This window comes from Gobius niger, assembly GCF_951799975.1.
Source record: "Gobius niger genome assembly, chromosome: 7".
NCBI classification, from domain to species: Eukaryota; Metazoa; Chordata; class Actinopteri; order Gobiiformes; family Gobiidae; genus Gobius; species Gobius niger.
Window position 1 is genome coordinate 36,843,879 of NC_136858.1, and position 23,351 is coordinate 36,867,229.

Genomic DNA, 23,351 nt, shown 5'->3' on the forward strand with positions numbered 1-23,351 from the left:
AACAATAGTGGAATTGAAGTGGAAAACAAATGTCCGATCTAAACCAGCGCTTCTCCATTTTTTCTCTCAAATCACATTTAATAAGTTTGGCCTCCCCCTTACCGCCAGGCCTAAATCTAGATCAGGACTAAACCGAGTCTAAAGTAGCACTGAATTGGTCAAAATTATATCTAAACTGGGCGTAAACCATGTCTAAATGAGACAAACCGAACTATTAAAGCATAAGAATGACTTAGATGTCCAAGTAACATTTGAGAACCACTGATCAGTTTTTGTGACACCATAGAGCAGGGGTGTCAAACGGAGATGGTTTAATCCGGCCGCTGCCATGTAGAGCATAAACTCCAGAGTATGAAGGAATAAAAAGTAAGTCTCGAGCCCATTCCTGTGCGGAGTTATGATTTTTTAAAGAATAACCAGAATGCTCATTCTAGCCACTAGGGGGAATTAAATAAAAAATGAAAAAATAAATGCTCTAATATAGGCCGGGGCCTTTATTTACTCAAGGGCATCTGGGACCAGGCCTTTATTGGAACCAGGCCACAATTAGAGACAGACCTTTATTTCTATTTGAGCAAAACGGAAAATGAAGAAAAACGAGATTTGTGTCCATTTGCACCTAAAATATTAGGTTCATTTATTAATGAACATTTCAAACCCTCTCCCAGCAGCTGGAACATTGACACCTTTTATTTTGTCGGGACAACAGGAAGTGTTTCGTTGCTGTTAGCGGAGCTTTGACATCAGTGTCACTGCAGGTTTCTGTTTCGTTTTTACCGCGGACCGGATTATTTGTTGTTATCTTGTGTAAAAGGCGAGTTTAGACGGAGCGTTTGTGTTTGTGATCGATCATGAGACTGACCCGAGAGAAGACGAGACGCTCGCGCTGATGGGAGGAGTTATTTTGAGGCGTGGGACTGACCTGCACACGGAGCAGCTGGACGTGCTTTGAAGACGCGATGGAGACTTTATTAAAACCCTGGACGGTCACACAACATTTGTTTGCCCTGTTTCCAAATATCGTCACAGAAGGTGTGAAAAGTGGCTAAATTTGTGTCAAAGTTGTTTACTTCCTGTACGTGAGTTTTCATTTACACCAGTATGAGACAAATTCCTAACATGGGGAATATTTCTACTGCTATAGTTTCTAATAAAAGACCCGGCCTGTTTTAGAGACCGGCTTTAATTTGCCTCCGCCAGCCGCGAACCTGGCCCCTGTCAGAGACCCGGCCTCTGTCGGAGACCCGGCCCCTGTTAGAGACCCGGCCGCTAATGGAATACAGGCCAGTATTAGAGAATTTACGGTATAATAATATTTATATTTTTCATTTATATATTTAAAAAAAATCTGTGGGAGCTGAATTTCGGCCTGCGACCCAAAATCAGTTTGACACCCCTGCCATAGAGACATGATATTTGGTTAAATGATCTAGCCTCTGGTTGTCAGTTTCGTTTTTCATTGGCAACATTCGACACATCTTTCTTCCAAAAGCCATTACAAACCAGCTTGATTTAGAGTTTATCAAAAAACATGACTGCGAGCTGTGGATGTGCAGTGTACAGGAACGCAGGCGGCTCAGAACTGTTCGTGTCCACAGAGTCATTCATTCTCACTTTCTGTTTCATGCCAAAGCTCCTCATCCTTGTGTTTGTAAAGCCAGCATTCTCACCTGCCTCTTCTGTCGTCACCTGCATATCACACGGACACTGGAACACACTGTCCTCCGCCGAGAATAAAGGCTTTCTCTGCACTACCAGCAGAATCTATGGAGACTTTGATCGAGTCCTGGACCCCACTGTCACGCTGAGCTGGAGATCGTCTCATTTCTTTCAAGGACAAGGGCAGGTTACTTCACTGAGGAGTCTTTTGCAGATTGTTTAAACTCCCGCCTGAACTGAGAGGATCTTTTTCCTCACGTCATCAGATTTTTTTTCCATAATTTTTTTGTTGGGTATTCAACTCATTATTTTTTATTTTATTTTTTTTGGGTCATTTTTTTTTTCTGTCACAATTTTGTCCTTTTTTGTCAATTTTTTAGCAAATTTTTATCTTTTTTTTTTTTTTTTTGTAATTGTTTGTAATTTTTTGTCACATTTTTGTCATTTTTAAAAAAAAAATTTTATCACATTTTGTCATTTTTTTGGGGGTCATTTTTGTCATTTTTTTTGTCAATTTCTTGTGACATTTTTGCCACTTTTTCATAAATTTTTCATCACATTTTTGTCAATGTTTTCTCGCTTTTGTGTCACATTTCCATCATTTTCGTCTCAGTTTTGTTGCTTTTTCACAGCTTTTTCCCAGAAGCTTTTGGACTGGGGTAAAGCCAAACTGGAGAAAATGTGCTCGGTTCAGGTGGGAGGTAAGGGGTTAATGAATTTGGTGATAATATAGTATTTACTGTGACAGCCCTATTTTCATCTAATGACATAATGACAACTATGTAGCACTTTGAGGAGCTTGTGACACAGGCTTGTAAAGTGCAATTCAAGTGTAAGCCGTTGTTATTCATGGAGCTACAGTTAAGCTGGGGCTTTGACCAAATCACAGATTCTTATTATTCATTTACCGTAAATGCTCTAATATAGGCCGGGGCCTTTATTTACTCAAGGGCATCTGGGACCAGGCCTTTATTGGAACCAGGCCACAATTAGAGACAGGCCTTTATTTCTATTTGAGCAAAACGGACGACCAGGAAAACGAAGAAAAACGAGATTTGTGTCCATTTGCACCTAAAATATTAGGTTCATTTATTAATTAACATTTCAAACCCTCTCCCAGCGGCTGGAACATTGACGCCTTTTATTTTGTCGGGACAACAGGAAGTGTTTCGTTGCTGTTAGCGGAGCTTTGACATCAGTGTCACTGCAGGTTTCTGTTTCGTTTTTACCGCGGACCGGATTATTTGTTGTTATCTTGTGTAAAAGGCGAGTTTTATTTTCGTCCAATTCTAAATCATAGAGCTGGCTCCAAAACCCAGCCAAATTGCTAGCATGAGAGAGTTTCAGTTGGCCTGCGCTGAATGCTAGAAGCCACCCTCATTTAGTCTATTCCTTATTTACGGTCTATGGAGTTAACAGAGCCAATGACACAGGAGATGGACAGAAACCTCCATGTGAATTCATGAACATAGAACACAATGAGCCTTTAGTGGTTAGCACTTGCCTCACAACAAGAAGGTTGCTGCTTCAAACTTTGTAGAGCTCCTTTCTACGTGGAGTTTGCCTGTTTGCGTGTTTCTCTCCTTGTATCTGGATTGGTTTCTGCCATCAAACCAAAACTTCTGACCATCAGCCTGGCTTGAAGTCTGAAGATGAGTAGCCGGGGATGGGTCACTTCATCGTCGTTCAGTTCCTTTTTGGATGCAATGGCTCTTCTTCATCCTCGTTCTCTAGCCGGCTCCTTGTCTGTCCAAGTCTTCCTCTAAAAGTTCTCTCCACTTCTTCCTTGGCCTCCCAGCTGATCATAGTCCCTTTATCTCACGGTTCAAAGTTGTTTTCAGCACATGCTCTTCTTTGGATGGGTGATTCCCAACTACTCGTGGTATTATTACGCCTCACAATATAGTCCCCCCTTTTATCCGCTTAGAAAATCCACATTGTTTAACTTTGTGTAATTATACTTTGTAGTGGAACACTTCACGTAACCATATTTAAATAGGGAAAACGTGGAAGAGCTTGGTAGCTTCTATCTTGACCTGTTTTGGAGCTATAGAGGAGAGAGGGAGAGGCTAAATGCTAACGCCGTCTGCGCTGTGTTTACGTGACTGAAGGCACGGGTGAAGATCAGACAGGTCCTAAAGAACTCGTCAAAGCTGAATGTGACACTTCCACAAATACATACGTGAACCTCTGACCCCCCGCCTTAACCGAGAGCATTTTCTCCAGTTCGGCTTTGCCCAAATCTAAAAGCTTCTTGACTGGAGAGCAACACTGTAACGCCTCATTTGAAAGATAAAATCTAGAAAAGTGACGGTAACTTTTTGTCACGTTGTCGCTGCATTTTTGTCATGTTTTTGTTGCTTTTTCATTACTTTTTTGTGGCTTTTTCGTTGTGTTTTCGTCTCTTGTTTTTCGGGGGGTTTTTTCATGTTATTGTTGTTTTCTCATCTCTTTTTTCATTGCTTTGTCGTCACGTTTTTGTCACGTTTTTTGTTGCTTTTCCAGCGCATTTTTGTTTTTGGATGCTTTTCTTTTAACCCCTTAACTCCCACCTGAACCGAGCACATTTTCTCCAGTTTGGCTTTACCCCCAGTCCAAAAGCTTCTGGAAAAAAAAGGTGTGAAAATAGCGACAAAACTGAGACGAAAACAATCATGGAAATGTGACAAAAAAGTGAGAAAAGTTTGACAAAAAAGTGACGAAAAATTGATGAAAAAGTGGCAAAAATGTCACAAAAATGACAAAAGAAATGACAAAAAAGACAAAAATTTGATAAAGATTTGACCCAAAAATGACAAAAATTAGACGGAAAAATGACAAAATAATGTCCAAAAAAATTATGGGAAAAAAAATCTGATGACGTGAGGAAAAAGATCCTCTCAGGCGGGAGTTAAGAGGTTAAGCTTTTAGATTTGGGTAAAGCTCGGTTACGCCCGGGGGTAAGGGTAAGGTAAAGTGAGAGGCCAGACCGGTGGCCCTAGAGCCAGTGGCCCTTCTGTGCTCTTCCAGAATGGACATATGGCCAGTCCGCCCCTGATCTGAAGGGCAGAAGGGCCTGAGCCAGGGATCGAACCCAGAAGGGCGTTTCCGGGATTCATCGGACTCAAATTGTTAAAGTAGTTTCATATTTTCCTACCTTAACCCCATTGATAATCTGCAAATGCTTGTGGAAATGTCATGTTGTTTATGGACCTTATTGATGCCAGAATAAAGGCTGTTTGATGCTGGGTGAAAGTTGTTGTGGTCTGTGCCAGAGTTCGGTGGAGTCGATGGGAAAGTGGCCCTGCAGCGGTTGGTTTTACCTGATCCGTAACTGTCTGAACAATGACTCACTGTTTGATTGATTTACGCGCTTCACTTCGGCGCATTTGAAGTCCAGAAGCTTTATTTTCATTTCTGTTGGCGGTTATTGTTTTACTGCCCTAACAACTTCCACTTGTGCGTTCAGTGTTGACAGTTTTAATAACAGCGTGCGAGTGTAATGTTTCTGGTGTTGATTGCTTTCTAGTCAGATTGCCTTAAAAGGCCCTGTACCGGATACTTTTATGGTAGCGGGGAATACAATTCGGTTTTGTCCTTGGGTATTTTGTGACATTTTGTGCACTTTGCATCTAAAGATAATGGATTTGTGTCTATCATGAACGAACAGGATGCTGAACCTCATACCACCCGCCAAAACCAAATCCATTCGCTCCTCTATTCCATTGCCGTCACTTTTTATTTCCCTTATGTGTTTTTGTCACTTTTTTATTACTTTTTTGCTGCTCTTCTGTCACTTTTTTGCTGGATTTTTGTATTTTTTTCTGCTGGATTTTTGTCGTTTTTTTGCTGGATTTTTGTCTTTTTTCTGCTGGATTTTTGTCTTTTTTTGTTGGATTTTTGTCATTTTTTCAGCTGGATTTTTGTCATTTTTTTGCTGGATTTTTGTCTTTTTTCAGCTGGATTTTTGTCATTTTTTTGCTGGATTTTTGTCTTTTTTCAGCTGAATTTTTGTCTTTTTTTTCTGGATTTTTGTCACTTTTTTGCTGGATTTTTGTCTTTTTCTGCTGGATTTTTGTCATTTTTTTTGCTGGATTTTTGTCTTTTTTCTGCTGGATTTTTTGTCTTTTTTTGGCTGGATTTTTATCTTTTTTTTTGCTGGATTTTTGTCACTTTTTTGCTGGATTTTTGTCATTTTTTTGCTGGATTTTTGTCTTTTTTCTGCTGGATTTTTGTCACTTTTGTGCTAAATTTTTTTCACTTTTTTGCTGGATTTTTGTCACTTTTTTGCTGGATTTTTGTCACTTTTTTGCTGGATTTTTGTCACTTTTTTGCTGGATTTTTGTCTTTTTTTGCTGGATTTTTGTCACTTATTTGCTGGATTTTTGTCTTTTTTCTGCTGGATTTTGGTCACTTTTTTGCTGGATTTTTGTCATTTTTTCTGATGGATTTTTGTCTTTTTTTCTGCTGGATTTTTGTCTTATTTTTGGTGGATTTGTATCTTTTTTTGCTGGATTTTTGTCTTTTTTTTGTTGAGATTTTGTCATTTTTGTCGCTTTTTTTGGTCACTCTTTAACTTTTTTTGTTGCGTTTACATCCTCATTTTCTTCTCGTTTTTTGCCTCCATTTTGAAGAAGCTTTTAGATTTGGAGAATTTGGAGAAAACATGTTCAGGTGGGAGTTAAGAGGTTAATATTGTTGTAAAAGGGAAAAATAGCTCATTGACTGTGAAGAATTTGGATGTTAGAAATGCATGACCAAAGATACGAATGAAATTGGACCTTCTGGCTCCTGTTTATTATTTTGTCTACTTTTTTACAGTTTTGCTGCAAACCAGTTTCCTCACAAGAACAATAAATCATCCACTTCTAAGAAAAGTGTCCTGCAGACGGCAAAACCTCCCATGAGAATCACATTTTTTACTCTTTTTAGACGTTTTCTGGAGGTCTATAAACATATTTATCACACACAAATAAAGTTAGCATATATAGCATGAAGCTAACGTTAACTTCCTGGTTAGCATTGTCCGTTGTAAGTATTATTAAGTATTCATGGGCTGTTGAATCACTTTTCCCCTGTTTAATCTAGCATTTGTTAAAGCAATGGTGGAAGAATGTTTAGTTTTTTTCCCTTGTAGTGGATAAGGGTGCTTTGACAATTTGCTGAATGTCTCTCCCCACCCTTCACCCCTTTCACCCAGTCCTTTTTAAATGAAGCCAAAAGACTTAAATCAGAAAAGAACATGACCATGACTGTCTTGTTTCCCGCAGGTACGCCATCATGTGTGGGATCATGGCCGAGTACGACACAGTACAGAACAAAATTAAGAACGGATACATCTTTAAGGTAATTTAAATTTCATGTCATTTTTCTGTGAAGGATTGAACCAGTTTGAGATATACCGTAGCTCCATGAGTCAATAGTCATTAAATTAACCCCTTAACTCCCACCTGAACCGAGCACATTTCCTCCAGTTTAGCTTTACCCCAATCCAAAAGCCTCTGGAAAAAAGGTGAGAGAATAGCGACAAAACTGAGACGAAAACAATGATGGAAATGTGACAAAAAAGTGACGAAAAATTTATGAAAAAGTGGCAAAAATGTCACAAGAAATTGACAAAAAAATGACGAAAAAATGACACAAATTTGATAAAAAAAATATGACAAAAAATGACAAAAATGTGACAAAAAAATGACAAAAATTTGACAAAAAATGACAAAAATGTGACAAAAAAATGACACAAATTTGACAAAAAAATGAAAAAAAATTGACAAAAAAATGACAAAAATTTGACAAAAAATGAAAAAAATGTGACAAAAAAATGACACAAATTTGACAAAAAATGACAAAAATGTGACAATATTGACAAAAAATTGACAAAAAATTGACAAAAATTCAACAAAAAATGACAAAAAAAATGACAAAAAAGTTACAAAAATGAGTTGAATACCCACCAAAAAAAATGATGGGAAAAAAATCTGATGACGTGAGGAAAAAGATCCTCTCGGTTCAGGCGGGAGTTAAGAGGTTAAAGTTAAGGCCTTAAAGGGACTGTAAGGAGTTTAAAAATGTTAAAATGATGTATTTTCCTCCTCCTACCTCATCCAGCAACGTCCTAAGAGCCCAGACCTGTTCACCACAACTGCCTCTAAAATCCTGCACTGTCACTGAAAAAGTTGTTTCTATAGAAGGTGCAGTTACACGTATGACCTGAGGCGGCAGTAGTGAGCATAAAATGGCCAACACTTATCTAGCCTCTTTAAAAGTCATTGAAAATCATTCAATTGGATTCAGCATCAAATCTAAACTTGGCTAATAATAACTTTGACTCTTTTTTTTTTCCTGCAAAGAGACTAAAATCCTGGCCTAAAACATATTAAGCTTCAGTTTTGGCTCATACAAGTTTCCCGCTGTGTCCAATTTGCTTTTGGACAACAAAATGTTCCCTCATTCCTCTGTTTGATGGAATGCTTTCAGATCTTTAGAAATTATATGCAGATTGTTTTGTTTGTGGTATTAAAAGTATAGTCTTTGGGCATTGAAATGTATTAAAAAGCAATATATTGGATTTCTCGCTACCTGTTTAAACCCTGTTGTAATGTATCCAATGAAAATGTAAAGTACTAAGTATATGAAATTACCAATAAATAAGCAACAAGGCGACAACACAAACTGAACTCACTGAAGAAAATATTCAATCATCTCGTCATCAAGTTGCACGGATCATAAACGTGTGAAATGATTGGATTAAAAATGTAAAATACAAAAAAAGACGCACGTAAAGCACGTACAAAAAACTAAGCGGACAAAAAAACAATAGAAATGTGGGCTATTTTTTTTCTTCAACAAATTACCCCCATTTTCTCCTAAATCCCCACCTTAACCTCTTAACTCCCACCTGAACCGAGAGCATTTTCTCCAGTTCAGCTTTACCCAAATCCTGGAGGCCAGTGTAACGCCTCATTTGAAAGCTAAGACCTGCAAAACTCATCTGAATGGATCTTTTTCCTCACGTCATCAGATTTTTTTTTCATCATTTTTAGGGGGTACTCGTAACTTTTTTGTCAATTTTTTGTCTAATTTTTATCACATTTTTTCCACTTTTTCATCATTTTTCATAATTTTTCATAATTTGTAGTCATTTTTTGTCAATTTTTTAGTCATTTTTTGTCAATTTTTGCCACTTTTTATCATTTTTTCGTAATTTTTTCGTCAATTTTTTGTCACATTCTTGACAATTTTTGGACCGTTTTTTGTCTAAGTTTTTGTAACTTTTTTGTCAATTTTTTATCAAATTTTTGCCACTTTTTCATCATTTTTCATCATTTTTTCGTCAATTTTTTGTCACATTTTTGTCATTTTTGGTCAATTTTTTCAGTTTTTTTGACAATTTTTGGACAGTTTTTTGTCTAAGTTTTTGGAACTTTTTTGTAAATTTTTTGTCACATTTGTCCTTTTGTTGTCAATTTTTGGTCAAATTTTTATCACATTATGCCACTTTTCCATCATTTTTTTAATCTTTTTTGTCCTTTTTTTGTCAATTTTGTGTCAATTTTTCGTCATTTTTTTGTCCTTTTTTGTTATTTTTTTTTTAACATTTTTGTCATTTTTTGTCATTTTTTCGTTTTTTTAGTGTGACAATTTTTGTCATTTTTTTGTCCATTTTTTGTCCGTTTTTTGTCTAAATCTTACTTTTTTGTCACATCTTCATCATCGTTTTCGTCTCAGTTCTGTCGCTATTCGAGTTCGGCGCATTGAGTTGCCTTATGTACGAAATGCGCAATATAAATAAAGTCGCCTTGCCTATTTCCTCACCTTTTTTCCAGAAGCTTTTGGATTGGGGTAAAGCCAAACAGGTTCAGGTGGGAGTTAAGGGGTTAAGCTGGTCCAAAAGCACTTTTTGTTGTTGCATAAGGGGAGCGTGGGGCAGCGGCACGTAGCGTTTTTATCTCCTGTCAGCGGGTACTTCCCACATGTACCTGTCGCGTCCTGACAGCAGAGAGGACGAGGGCAGGGAGGACCCGTGGAAACTCCGTGTGGTGGGAGGGCTTTCGGCTTCATCGCGTGTGAGGGTTTTTTTTTTTTTTTTGGAATAGCTGTGGGCAGGTGAAGCAGGACAGCTCAAGTCGGAACAGCTAACGAACGGCAACAAATGACAATTACAAGTATATGAGGAGTGAGTATAGGCAAAAATGAGGGGTGAGTGGACAATACTTAAAATGAAATGTCATTTAGGCAGTTCATGAGCAGAAGAAGTTGGTTTTGTGTCTATACACCTCTCACGGAGCGACACTGCCAGCATTCCAAAAGGTTTATATCGGTTTACACCATGGTCTGGGTGACACAGCTGAATCAGATAAAGGCGTAATTAGTGACTGACAGGAACGTATGAGATGGATTTTGTGTTAATTTCAACGTTTTTGGCCAAAACAAAGCGTTTGCTAAATGTTTGTAGAGGAGAGTGAGCAGCTAGGTTAGCTACTGTTAATAACATACGAGCTTTACATTTCTATTGAAAACGGTTAAGGCTATTCATCATTTTCATGACAAAAATTTGACCAAAAAAATGACAAAAAATTACAAAAAAATGACATAAAATTACAAAAAATGTGACAAAAATGTGATAAAAACTGACGAAAAAATGAAAAAAATGTGACAAAAAATGACAAAACATTTGGCAAAAAAATGACAAAAAATTGACAAAAAAAAATGTGACAAAAAATTGACATAAAATTACAAAAAAATACAAAAAAATTACAAAACATTTGATTAAAAAATGACAAAAAAATGACAAAAATGTGACAAAATGTGATAAAAATTTGACAAAAAAATTACCAAAATGTAACAAAAAAATGACAAAAAATTGATATAAAATTGATGAAAAATGACAAAAATGTTTGTAGAGGAGAGTGAGCAGCTAGGTTAGCTACTGTTAATAACATACGAGCTTTACATTTCTATTGGAAACGGTTAAGGCTATTCATCATTTTCAGGCGTACATAAAATGATCCTGCATTGAAGCATATTTGTCTGGATTAGTAAAGTGAAACATAAAAGTTTGAGTTGGGGGGGCCCAGGTGTGAGCGACTCCACCGCAGCTGTTTCCATAAACAGTTGAGCTGGTTGAGCTAGCTAGCTTTAGCTTCAGGTTAAACCTTGTAAAAGGTAAATAACTCCTGCCCACGAGTGCCGCATATCGGTGTTTACTTCCAGGGAAAAGTGTTTCCGGGTTAGTCCTGTTGTGTTGTGATTCTGTGCTGATGTTGTGTCGTTGAGCCTGACTGAGATCCTCGTAATAGAGTTCGGGAATGTCCACAGTTACCATGGAGATCCGCCATCTTTGCAGCTGTTAGCATACATTTCCATTGACTAACATTAGCTAAAAACAGTATAAAAAGTGGAGGAAAAAAAACAGTGGAACAGCTCTGTTAGCTTCTGAGTTACTGCTGGTAAATACATCTAACACACTGTGGTCTCCAAGTGTTTTAATGTGAACAATAACTCCAGTATTTTAACTTTTAAAATCTCCATTAGTTTGCAATGGCTGCTAATCCCATAATGCTTAGCGATATGACGTCACATTCCCGAACTCTATAGCTGCGGAGAATGAGACGAGCCTTCAGTGACCGGCTAAAAACCCACAGAAAATAGTCCCGTAGTCTGGCAGATTTAGTGAGTTTAGTCAATGAAAAACACATTTATTATAAATGTTGCGTTTGTGGGACCCTGGTATAAGCGGATTAAACAACGAGGAGCCGCGTTAGACGTTATAATGCAGGAGGAACAACACTGTGTCGGGCGTTAGAACCGTCTAATGCAGCTCCGAGTTGTTTAATCCTTACATATTAGCTTAAAGCAGCACTAAGTAACTTGTTTACCTTAATAAATCCTTTCCATTGTGCACCTGCGGGGTAATACAAGTGTTTATGGGATGATTGGGGGGTCTTTCATCTACTTGGCTGCCTACAGGTCGGAGGCCAAGTACGTTTTTTGTCACTTTTTGTCACATGTTCATCATTTCTTCATAATTTTTTTGTCAATTTTTTGTCCAGTTTTTTGTCCACTTTTGTAAAAAAAAAAATTCATAATTTTTTTGTCCATTTTTTGTCCATTTTTCGTCATTTTTTTGTCAATTTTTTGTACATTTTTCGTCATTTTTTGTAAAAAATTTTAGTCATTTTTTTGGGTCATTTTTTGTAAATTTTTTCATCATTTTTTTGTCACTTTTGTCGTTTTTTGTCAATTTTTTGTCAATTTTTTGTCACATTTTTGTCACATTTCTGTCATTTTTTTGGACATTTTTTGTGACATTTTTGCCACTTTTTCATCATTTTTTTGTCCAATTTTCGTCAATTTTTTTGTCTCAGTTCTGTTGCTATTTTCTCACCTTTTTTCCAGAAGCTTTTGGACTGGGGTAAAGCCAAACTAGAGAAAATGTCCTTCGTTCAGGTGGGAGTTTAGGTTTTTTTTAACAGTCTTGATTGGAGTAATTTAAACCCATCATTGATATTTAGTTTTTTGTAGTATGACCAAAAGTGTCCTTCGCCTGGATGTAACAAACCGTTATGATCTTGGGTCCGCTCCGAACTACCGAGGGAAAAACTATGAGGACAAGTGGCTAAAACATGTACAACATCACACAGAATGAATGTAACTCTGTCTTGCTCTGTATGTTTTTAGGATCATCTGGATAAAGCCATCGAGCTGAAGCCCCACGACCCTCTGTCCTACTACCTGCTGGGACGCTGGTGTTACGCAGTAAGTAGCGAGCAGTTATCATTATTACAATAACAGCAACTACTTCTTCTTCTTCTTCTAAATTTCTTGGAAAACAATGACCGTCTTCACGAGGATGTGAGACAGGCCTCAACTCTGACACTGTTCAAATCCAGGCTGAAAACAGCTCTTTTTGCCCGAGCACGTGACTGAAAGTATTTTATCTACACTCTTGCCTTTTACTGTAATTGATTAAGCTCTTGCCACCCGCCTAAACCAAATGCATTCTGTCCTCTTTGGCTGTAGCTATTTATATAGGCCTGTGTAACACCTCATTTGAAAGCTAAGACCCACAAAACTGATCTTTTTCCTCGCGTTGTTGCTGTGTCGTGTCACCTTTTGTATGTTTTTTTTTCTTTCTTTTTTTCATTTTTTGTCACAATTTTGTTGAGTTTTTGTTGAATTTTTGTCAATTTTTTGTTGGATTTTTGTCACATTTTTGTAGAATTTTTGTGACAATTTTGTTGAATTTTTGTCACATTTTTGTTGAGTTTTTGTCACATTTTTGTTGAATTTTTCTCACATTTTTGTTGAATTTTTGTTGAATTTTTGTTGAATTTGTGTTGAATTTTTGTCACATTTTTGTTGAATTTTTGTTGAATTTTGGTCACATTTTTGTCAAATTTTTGTCACATTTTTGTCACATTTTTGTTGAATTTTGGTGAATTTTTGTTGAATTTTTGTCACATTTTTGTTAAATTTTTGTCACATTTTTGTTGAATTTTTGTCACATTTTTCTTGAATTTTTGTCACATTTTTCTTGAATTTTTGTCACATTTTTCTTGAATTTTTTCTCACTCTTTGGTTGAGTTTTTGTCACATTTTTGTCACATTTTTGTTGAATTTTTGTCACATTTTTGTTGAATTTTTGTCACATTTTTGTCACATTTTTGTTGAATTTTTGTTGAATTTTTGTCACATTTTTGTTGAATTTTTGTTGAATTTGTGTCACATTTTTGTTGAATTTTTGTTGAATTTTTGTCACATTTTTGTTGAATTTTGGTGAATTTTTGTTGAATTTTTGTCACATTTTTGTTAAATTTTTGTCACATTTTTGTTGAATTTTTGTCACATTTTTCTTGAATTTTTTCTCACTCTTTGGTTGAGTTTTTGTCACATTTCTGTTGCGTTTACATCCTTGTTTTCTTCTCATTTTTTGTGGCTGTTTTGGTGCTTCTTTCCCCAAGAATCTTTCTGATTAGGGTAAAGCCAAACTGGAGAAAATGGGATCCGTTCAGGTGGGAGTTAAGAGGTTAATTCTAATATTGCATTAGGCCATAAAAAGCATTACACATAACCTGCTGCTCTCTGTAAACGCCTCGAGTCGTGCTTTGACACAATTTCATTTGTACATTTCTTTCTTTTTTGTTTTAATTTGATGCATTATAACCGAAGTCTGTGGCAAAATATCACAAGCTGACAATCCTTTGGTTGGAGGACGAGGTTTGATAAAATAGCTTTACTCTTCCCGGTCAAGCTTTGAACGCTTCTCCAGACAGATCCTGTTTCAAACCTCCCGTGAAACTGTTACAGCAGCATTTTGTCATTGAGCCTCGAAGCAGAAACAACCAGCTCATTAATCTGTGTAAAATGTCCAGCGAGTCTCTCTTATCTGTGAATTTATGGCTTTTTCAAACACCGCCCACATTTCCTCTCATTCTCTCCATGTTCAGCTTTTCCCCCGCGGTTTGGTTTTCGTCAGGGGTTGTTCACACAGAAAGCTCTGCAGGAGGTCACAGCCGCCATTTTCAGCCCTAAAATGTGATTAGGACCTTCAACTTATACTGCAAAATGTTTTTATTACAGTATATCCACGTTAATACAGTTGGAAAATGGTGAAATCACGTTTTGCGTGGTTGGATCTTATCAAGGTTCTAAGAAGAAATGGGAGTGAGACAAAAGAAGAATTGAGTAAAGCTTTTATTGAGCAACAATTCAACTGAATTTGGCTGTTTTTGCAGCTGAAAATAATAATAATTGTTATACCAGCAACTTACTACAACCTTCATTTTTCATAAACTATCCACCAGGGGGTGCTGCAGCCCCCTCAGCACCCTGGGTTCCCACGGCCTTGCGTGTGCAGTCGCGAAAGCTGTTCTTCTTCTCTTTCTCTTTCTCCTTCTCCTTCTCCTTTTTCTTCTTCTTCCTCTTCTTTTTCTCCTTCTTCTCCTCCTCCTCTTTCTTCTTTTTCTCCTTCTTCTCCTCCTCCTCCTCCTTCTTTTTCTCCTTCTTCTCCTCCTCCTCCTCCTCCTCCTCCTCCTTCTCCTCCTCCTCCTCTCCCTCCTCCTCCTCCTCCTTTTCCTTCTCCTCCTCCTCCTCTCCCTCCTCCTCCTCCTTCTTCTTCTTCTCCTTCTCCTCCTCTTCCTCCTCCTCCTCCTCCTCCTCCTCCTCCTCCTCCTCCTCCTCAGTCAGTGATCTGTTATTCCGCTCGCCGCGTCTCTGTTCCTGGCAGGCTCTTCCAGGTGATTTTGTGTAAGTCGATCTCTCTCAGTGAGCGTGAACCCTGTTGTTTCTGCGTCTGTTCGTCAAAGTCAGAGCCCGAAAGGAAAGGAAACTCTGGTTACATTTAGGGCTGAGCAGCTTGGAAGAATGTCAGATTATTGTGATATTGCCTTTAGATCGGATATTTGTATGTTACAAATATCTTAACTCCCGCCTGAACCGAGAGCGTTTTCTCCAGTTCAGCTTTACCCAAATCCTGTAGGCCAGTGTAACACCTCATTTGAAAGCTAAGACCTACAAAACTCATCTAAATGGATCTTTTTCCTCACATCATTTTTCCATCTTTTTTTGGGGGGGTATTCAACTCATTTTTGTACCTTTTTTTGTCATTTTTTTGTCATTTTTTTGTCATATCTTTTTTTTGTCATTTCTTTTTTTTGTCTTTTTTGTCAATTTTTGTCAATTTTTGTCAATTTTTTGTCTTTTTTTTGTCATATTTTTGTCATTTCTTTGTCAATTTTTGTCAATTTTTTGTCTTTTTTTGTCACATTTTGGTCAATTTTTTGGTCAATTTTTTGTCTTTTTTTGGTCACATTTTTGTCACATTTTGGTCAATTTTTTGTCATTTCTTTGTCCATTTTTAGTCATTTTTTTGTCATTTCTTCGTCAATTTTTTTTTCCAATTTTTTGTCATTTCTTTGTCCATTTTTTGTCATTTTTTTGTCATTTCTTCGTCAATTTTTTTTTCCATTTTTTTGTCATTTCTTTGTCAATTTTTTTTTGTCATTTTTTGTCATTTTTTGTCAATTTTTTGTCATTTCTTTGTCAATTTTTGTCATTTCTTTGTCAATTTTTGTCATTTCTTTGTCAATTTTTTTGTCATTTTTTGTCATTTTTTGTCAATTTTTTGTCATTTTTCTGTAATTTCTTTGTCAATTTTTGTCAATTTTTTGTCTTTTTTTGTCACATTTTTGTCGTTTTTTGTCGTTTTTTGTCATTTCTTTGTCAATTTTATGTCATTTTTTTTGTCCATTTTTTGTCAATTTTTTGTCTTTTTTTTGGCACTTTTTTGTCAACGTTTTCTCACTTTTTTGTCACACCGTCATCAGTGTTTTCGTCTCAGTTCTGTCACTATTTTTCCCAGAAGCTTTTGGATTGGGGTAAAGCCAAACTGGAGAAAATCTACTCGGTTCAGGTGGGAGTTCAGGGGCTAAACCGTGCCTCATTTTGCAGCCCGTATGATCCAAACTAAAAGGGCAAGTTGCAAGAGACAGTGTTGTTTTTGTGTCTTTTTCCTGCAACACCCGATATTTTCCCACATAAAGCGTTCCGGGCCGTCCCGCTCTGCAGCTAACAATGCTCCACTGTGTGCATAGAGCCAGCGGTCGTGATGACGCGAAAGCAACGCTACACCTACAATTAGGCTGCAGTCTGATCACTGGGGCAGAGTTGTGTATTACATTCTTGACCTGGGCCTTTCCTGGCCATTATCCTGCTGCCTGAGCTTCTTTATCGAATCGAAAGTCAGGCTTTAGCTCCTGCATAAATAACGCCTCATTTGAAAGCTAAGAGCTACAAAAACTCATCTAAATGGATCTTTTTCCTCACATCATTTTTCTATCTTTTTTTTTTTTTTGGGGGGGGGGGGGTATTCAACTCATTTTTGTAACTTTTTTGTCTTTTTTTGGTCACATTTTTGTCACATTTTTGTATTTTTTTGTCAATTTTTTTTGTCAATTTTTTGTCTTTTTTGTCATTTTTTTGTCATTTTTTTGTCTTTTTTTGTCTTTTTTTGTCATTTTTGGTCATTTTTTTTGTCATTTTTTGTCATTTTTTGTCTTTTTTTGTCTTTTTTTTGTCACATTTTTGTCAATTTTTTTGGCACTTTTTTGTCAAAGTTTTCTCACTCTTTGTAACTTTTTTTTGTCATTTTTTTGTCATTTCTTTGTCAATTTTTTGTCATTTTTTTGTCATTTCTTTGTCATTTTTTGTCATTTTTTGTCATTTTTTTGTCATTTTTTTGTCATTTTGTCAATTTTTTGTCTTTTTTTGTCATATTTTTGTCACATTTTTGTCACATTTTTGTCACATTTTTGTCACATTTTTGTCAATTTTTTTGGCACTTTTTTGTCAAAGTTTTCTCACTCTTTGTAACTTTTTTGTCCTTTTTTTTGTCTGTTTTTTTGTCGTTTTTTTGTCGTTTTTTTGTCCATTTTTTTCCATTTTTTTGTCATTTCTTTGCCATTTTTAATAAATGTTCAAGAATCAAGTTTCTCTGCTCTGAACTCTGTGTGTGTCTCGAACAGCGCAAACGATTCTCTTGTGAATATGAAGAATATCAGGCAATCTGCATAATAGGCGTGAACAAGACCCCGAGATACTTGAACTCCTCCACTTGAGGTAAGGACTCCCCACCGACCTGTAGAGGGGAAGCCACCTTTTTCTGGTGGAGAACCATGGCCTCGGATTTGGAGGTGCTGATCCTCATCCCGGCCGCTACACACTCGGCTGCAAACCGCCCCAGAGCAGCTGAAGGACTGAACCACGAGGGACGCGGTCGAACGCCTTCTCCAGATCCACAAAACACATGTGGACTGGTTGGGCGAACTCCCACGAACCCTCGAGCACCCGATGAAGGGTATAGAGCTGGTCCAGTGTGCCACGACCAGGACGAAAACCACATTGTTCCTCCTGGATCCGAGGTTCAACTATCGGCCGGATCCTCCTCTCCAGCACCCTGGAGTAGACCTTACCGGGGAGGCTGAGGAGTGTGATCCCGACCCTCTGATCCCCCTTCTTAAAGAGAGGGACCACCACCCCGGTCTGCCAGTCCAGGGGCACTGTCCCCGACCGCCACGCGATGTTGCAGAGACGTGTCAGCCAAGACAGTCCTACAACATCCAGAGACTTAAGGTACTCAGGGCGAATCTCATCCACCCCCGCAGCCACTGAGGAGCTTTCTCACCACCTCGGTGACTTCAGCCCCGGTGATGGACGAGCCCACCCCCGAGTCCTCAGCCTCTGCTTCCCCATCGGAAGACGTGACGGTGGGATTGAGGAGGTCCTCGAAGTCCTCCTTCCACCGCCCGACGAAGGAGTCCCCAGTCGAGGTCAGCAGAGTCCAGCCTCTCTCCAGGAGTTGGGATCCGGAACCCAAGCTGTGCGTGGAGGTGAGCCCGACTACATCTAGTCGGTATCTCTCAACCTCCCGCACAAGCTCAGGCTCCTCCCCCCCAGCGAAGTGACGTTTCAAGTCCTGAACGCCAGAAGCTGTGCATGTGGACCAGGTCGTCGAGGCACCTGAGTCTGACCGCTGCCCAGTCCTCTCCGCACCCGACCCCTACAGATCCCTCTGCGGGTGGTGGGTCCACAAGAGGGGCGGGTCCACGTCGTCCCTTCGGGCTGTGCCCGGCCGGGCCCCGTGGGCAGAGACCCGGCCACCAGACGCTCGCGTTCGGGCCCCAACCCCAGGTCTGGCTCCAGGGTGGGGCCCCGGCTGCGCCATGTCGGGCAACGTCTCGGTCCTTGTATGTATCAAATAAATATAAATAAATAAATATAAGCACACGTGGTAATATTTCATTTGACATTGTTTAGCTTTGATCACAGCATTTACTGTGGCATTGTTTTGATTAGTTTAAGCGATGTCACACTGTGGCGTTTGTATCGTATTGATGATGGGAGTCAAACCCATAGACACACAGTATATTAGATGTTTGTGAAGGCTCTCATTTGTCCATCTTAGAAAGGCTAAATCATCGACTGGGCTGGGTTTTGGTAAAGTTCAGGATGTTTTGCTTCTACTCACAGAAGCTTCTTCTCAGTTCAGTCACAGAAGTTAAAGGAACAGGCCACGTTTTTTCCAGACTGAGACATGTTCTTACCTGAGCTCAGACGAGTTGATGTGTACCTGTGGAAGAGCGTGGTCGCTTCTAACTTCACCCCGTTTGGAGCTATAGGAATATGCTGGAAGAATCCAAATGCTAACAACATCTCTGGTCGTTTTGCGTGACTGAGCGCACGCACAAATGCTGATTTTGATACGGTTTGGACCTCGTCTTGAAATAGGAATGCCAATGGATTTGCGTAAAATAAGACAAATTAACTTGAAGCTTAAAATCAGACAAAAAAAACTTTAAATGAGACAAAATAGTCAAAGACAAGAAAAATATGTCTAGTTCCATCGGCATCTCATTTCAAGATGAGTCAAATCAGCATTAAAAGTCTTATTTCAATCACTTTTAAGTCATTTTTTTCTAATATAAGATTTGATTTTTTCCAGTGTGGGGCCTGTCAATCAATGTCCAAAGCTAAAACTTTCCAAATATTTACAACAACAACAAAAACTGTGTGATTAAAAATCTTTCACTCCTCACAGACTGGAGCCAGGCTTAAACCTCTTACCACCCGCCTAAACCAAATGCATTCTGTCCCCTTTGGCCATTATATTGGTCTGTGTAACAGCTCATTTGAAAGCTAAGAACCACAAAACTGATCTTTTTCCTCACATTGTTGCTGTGTTGTGTCACCTTTTTTAATGTTTTTTTTTTTGGTCACATTTTTGTTGAATTTTTGTCACATTTTTGTTGAATTTTTGTCACATTTTTGTTGAATTTTTGTCCTTTTTTTGTTGAATTTTTGTCACATTTTTGTTGAATTTTTGTCATTTTTTTGTTGAATTTTTGTTGAATTTTCGTAATTTTTTTGTTGAAATTTTGTTTAAATTTTGTCACATTTTTGTCACATTTTTGTTGAATTTTAGTCAGTTTTTGGTTGATTTTTTGTCATTTTTTTTTTTGAATTTTTGTCATTTTTTTGTTGAATTTTTGTCATTTTTTTTGTTGAATTTTTGTCACATTTTTGTTGAATTTTTGTCATTCTTTTGTTGAGTTGACCCAGGGTGCTGAGGGCGCTGCAGCACCCCCCGGTGGATAGTGTGTGAACTGCAGGCAGTATTAACCCCTTAACTCCCACCTGAACCGAGCACATTTTCTCCAGCTTTACCCCAATCCAAAAGCTTCTGGAAAAAAGGTGTGAAAATAGCAACAAAACTGAGACGAAAACAAGGATGAAAATGTGAAAAAAGTGAGAAAACATTGACGAAGAAGTGAGGAAAATTTGAAGAAAAATTGAGAAAAAATGGACAAAAAATTGAGAAAAAATGGACGAAAAAGTGAGAAAAAATTGACTAAAATTGAGAAAAAATGGACGGAAAATTTAGAAAAAGTGATAAGATTTTGACCAAAAAATGCGAATAATTTGACGAAAAAGTGACAAAAAAATTACAAAAAAATGACAAAAATGGACAAAAAATGAAAAAACTGAGAAAAATTTGACTAAAAATTGAGAAAAAAATGGATGAAGAAGTGATAAGAATTTGACGAAAAATTGAGAAAAAATTGCGGAAAAATTGAGAAAAAATTAACAAAAAAGTGAGAAAAATTTGACTAAAAATTGAAAAAAAAAATGGACGAAAAATTGAGAAAAAATGGACGAAAAAGGGATAAGAATTTGACGAAAAATTGAGAAAAAATGGACGAAAAATTGAGAAAAAATTTACAAAAATGTGAGAAATATTTGACGAAAAATTGAGAAAAAATGGACGGAAAATTTAGAAAAAGTGATAAGATTTTGACCAAAAAATGCAAATAATTTGACGAAAAAGTGACAAAAAATTTACAAAAAATGACAAAAATGGACCAAAAATGAAGAAAAAACTGAGAAAAAATGGACGAAAAATGGAGAAAAAAATGGACGAAAAAGTTATAAGAATTTGACCAAAAACTGCGAATAATTTGACGAAAAAGTGACAAAAAAGTCACGAAAATTTGACAAAAATGAGACGACCGCCCAACAAAAAAAGTGATGAAAAAAAATCTTGATGTGAGGAAAAAGATCAATTTAGTTTTGTAAATCTTAGCTTTCAAATGTTACACTTGCCTACAGGATTTGGGTAAAGCTGAACTGGAGAAAATGCTCTCGGTTCAGGCGGGAGTTAAGAGGTTAACAAATAGGATTCATGCACAGAAAAAGTAATTTGGGGGTAAATTCTGTCCCTCAGCGCCCCCGAACTAAAACATCTTCCCACGGCTCTGTTCCTTTCATTGTCAATGCACAAGAAATTTAAATTGTGTTATTCTAATTTCCTCGTATTGATCGGGGTTTGGTGTAATTTTCCATCCTGGATGCACAAGGGGAAGGCGATCCGTAACATATCCCGTCGAGAGCAGTGAGGTATTGATTCAAGGGAAGATTATGCTGCGTCATTTAATTTCAAAACATGACCTAGTGCTCGAGCGGAGCCGGATTGTTCTTTTGACACCGGATCGGCGCGCGGTCTGGTGCCTTGACACTTTTGACACATTTGTTTTGTTCCGCAGGTGGCTCAGCTGTCGTGGCTCGAGAGGAAAGTGGCTGCCACGTTGTTCGGGGAGCCCCCCAGTGCCTCCGTGGAAGACGCGCTCAAGAACTTCTTAAAGGTACACGCCAGTCCGTCACATCGTCGGGGTGGAAGGGCAGGTCGACCTCTTTGGCTCTTTCTGCAGACGACCGAAAGATCTGGTGCACCGCGAAAGTCAGAGCCGCAGACGAATGCACACGCCTCCGTTCACAGGCCAAACCCTCTGCATTTAAGTAAGGATTAAACAACGAGGAGCCGCGTTAGACGGTTCTAACGCCCGACACAGTACATTATAACGTCTAACGCGGCTCCTCGTTGTTTAATCCGCTTATACCAGGGTCCCACAAACGTAAAACATTTATAATACATGTTTTTTTCATTGACTAAACTCACTAAATCTGCCAGACTACGGGACTATTTTCTGTGGGTTATTAGCCGGTCACTGAAGGCTGGTCTCAGAGCGAGTCATTCTCCGCAGCTACACTACAAAAAGTGAATATCAAGCATTGGCTTAAATGACCTGAATTGAGGAAATGTTTCTTGTTTTGTCTTGACACTTTTCCTGATCGGACCAAGTTCGCTTTGCTTGTTTGTTTATCAAATTTTAGTCATTTTTTCGTCCATTTTTTTGTCACATTTTTGTCATTTTTTTGTGATTTTTTAGTCATTTTTTTTGTCTTTTTTTGTCCTTTTTTCGTCAATTTTTTGTACCATTTTTTTTCAAATTTTATCATTTTTTTGTCATTTTTTTGTCAATTTCCTGTGACATTTTTGCCGATTTTTCATCAATTTTTCATCATTTTTTTTGTCATTTTTTGTCATTTTTTAGTCATTTTTTTTGTCTTTTTTTTTGTCCTTTTTTCGTCCATTTTTTGTACCATTTTTTTTTTCAAATTTTATCATTTTATTGTCATTTTTTTGTCACATTTTTGTCATTTTATTGTCATTTTTTTCTAAAATTTTGTCATTCTTTGTCATTTTTTCAAAAAAAAAAATTTTTTTTTTTTTTTTTCAAATTTTTGTGTAAATTTTTTTTTGTCATATTGTAGTCATTTTTTTCTCACATTTTTTCATTTTTTTTCATTTTTTGTCAATTTTTTTTGTCAAATTTTATCACATTTTTGTCATTTTTTCGTCCATTTTTCGTCACTTTTTTGTCAACGTTTTCTCACTTTTTTGTCACATTTCCATCATTGTTTTCGTCTCAGTTCTGTCACTATTTCCTCACCTTTTTTCCAGAAGCTTTTGGACTGGGGTAAAGCCAAACTGGAGAAAAGATCTGGTGCACCGCGCGAAGTCAGAGCCGCAGACGAATGCACACGCCTCCGTTCACAGGCCAAACCCTCTGCATTTAAGTAAGGATTAAACAACGAGGAGCCGCGTTAGACGGTTCTAACGCCCGACACAGTGTTGTTCCTCCTGCATTATAACGTCTAACGCGGCTCCTCGTTGTTTAATCCGCTTATACCAGGGTCCCACAAACGTAAAACATTTATAATACATGTTTTTTTCATTGACTAAACTCACTAAATCTGCCAGACTACGGGACTATTTTCTGTGGGTTATTAGCCGGTCACTGAAGGCTGGTCTCAGAGCGAGTCATTCTCCGCAGCTACACTACAAAAAGTGAATATCAAGCATTGGCTTAAATGACCTGAATTGAGGAAATGTTTCTTGTTTTGTCTTGACACTTTTCCTGATCGGACCAAGTTCGCTTTGCTTGTTTGTTTATCAAATTTTAGTCATTTTTTCGTCCATTTTTTTGTCACATTTTTGTCATTTTTTTGTGATTTTTTAGTCATTTTTTTTGTCTTTTTTTGTCCTTTTTTCGTCCATTTTTTGTACCATTTTTTTTCAAATTTTATCATTTTTTTGTCATTTTTTTGTCAATTTCCTGTGACATTTTTGCCGATTTTTCATCAATTTTTCATCATTTTTTTTGTCATTTTTTGTCATTTTTTAGTCATTTTTTTTGTCTTTTTTTTTGTCCTTTTTTCGTCCATTTTTTGTACCATTTTTTTTTTCAAATTTTATCATTTTATTGTCATTTTTTTGTCACATTTTTGTCATTTTATTGTCATTTTTTTCTAAAATT

The 23,351-nt window shown here is 37.5% G+C and overlaps 1 protein-coding gene across 1 annotated transcript in view; it reads left to right on the forward strand.

Annotated features, from left to right (window-relative positions):
• Nucleotides 1-23,351, forward strand: part of rmdn2 (regulator of microtubule dynamics 2) — a 124,505-nt gene that overhangs the window by 87,869 nt on the left and 13,285 nt on the right. Inside the window, exons 6-8 of the mRNA XM_079560597.1 lie at nucleotides 6,909-6,984; nucleotides 12,319-12,396; nucleotides 21,237-21,335. Of these exons, the coding sequence (XP_079416723.1) occupies nucleotides 6,909-6,984; nucleotides 12,319-12,396; nucleotides 21,237-21,335 (253 nt within the window). The remainder of the gene's footprint in view (nucleotides 1-6,908; nucleotides 6,985-12,318; nucleotides 12,397-21,236; nucleotides 21,336-23,351) is intronic.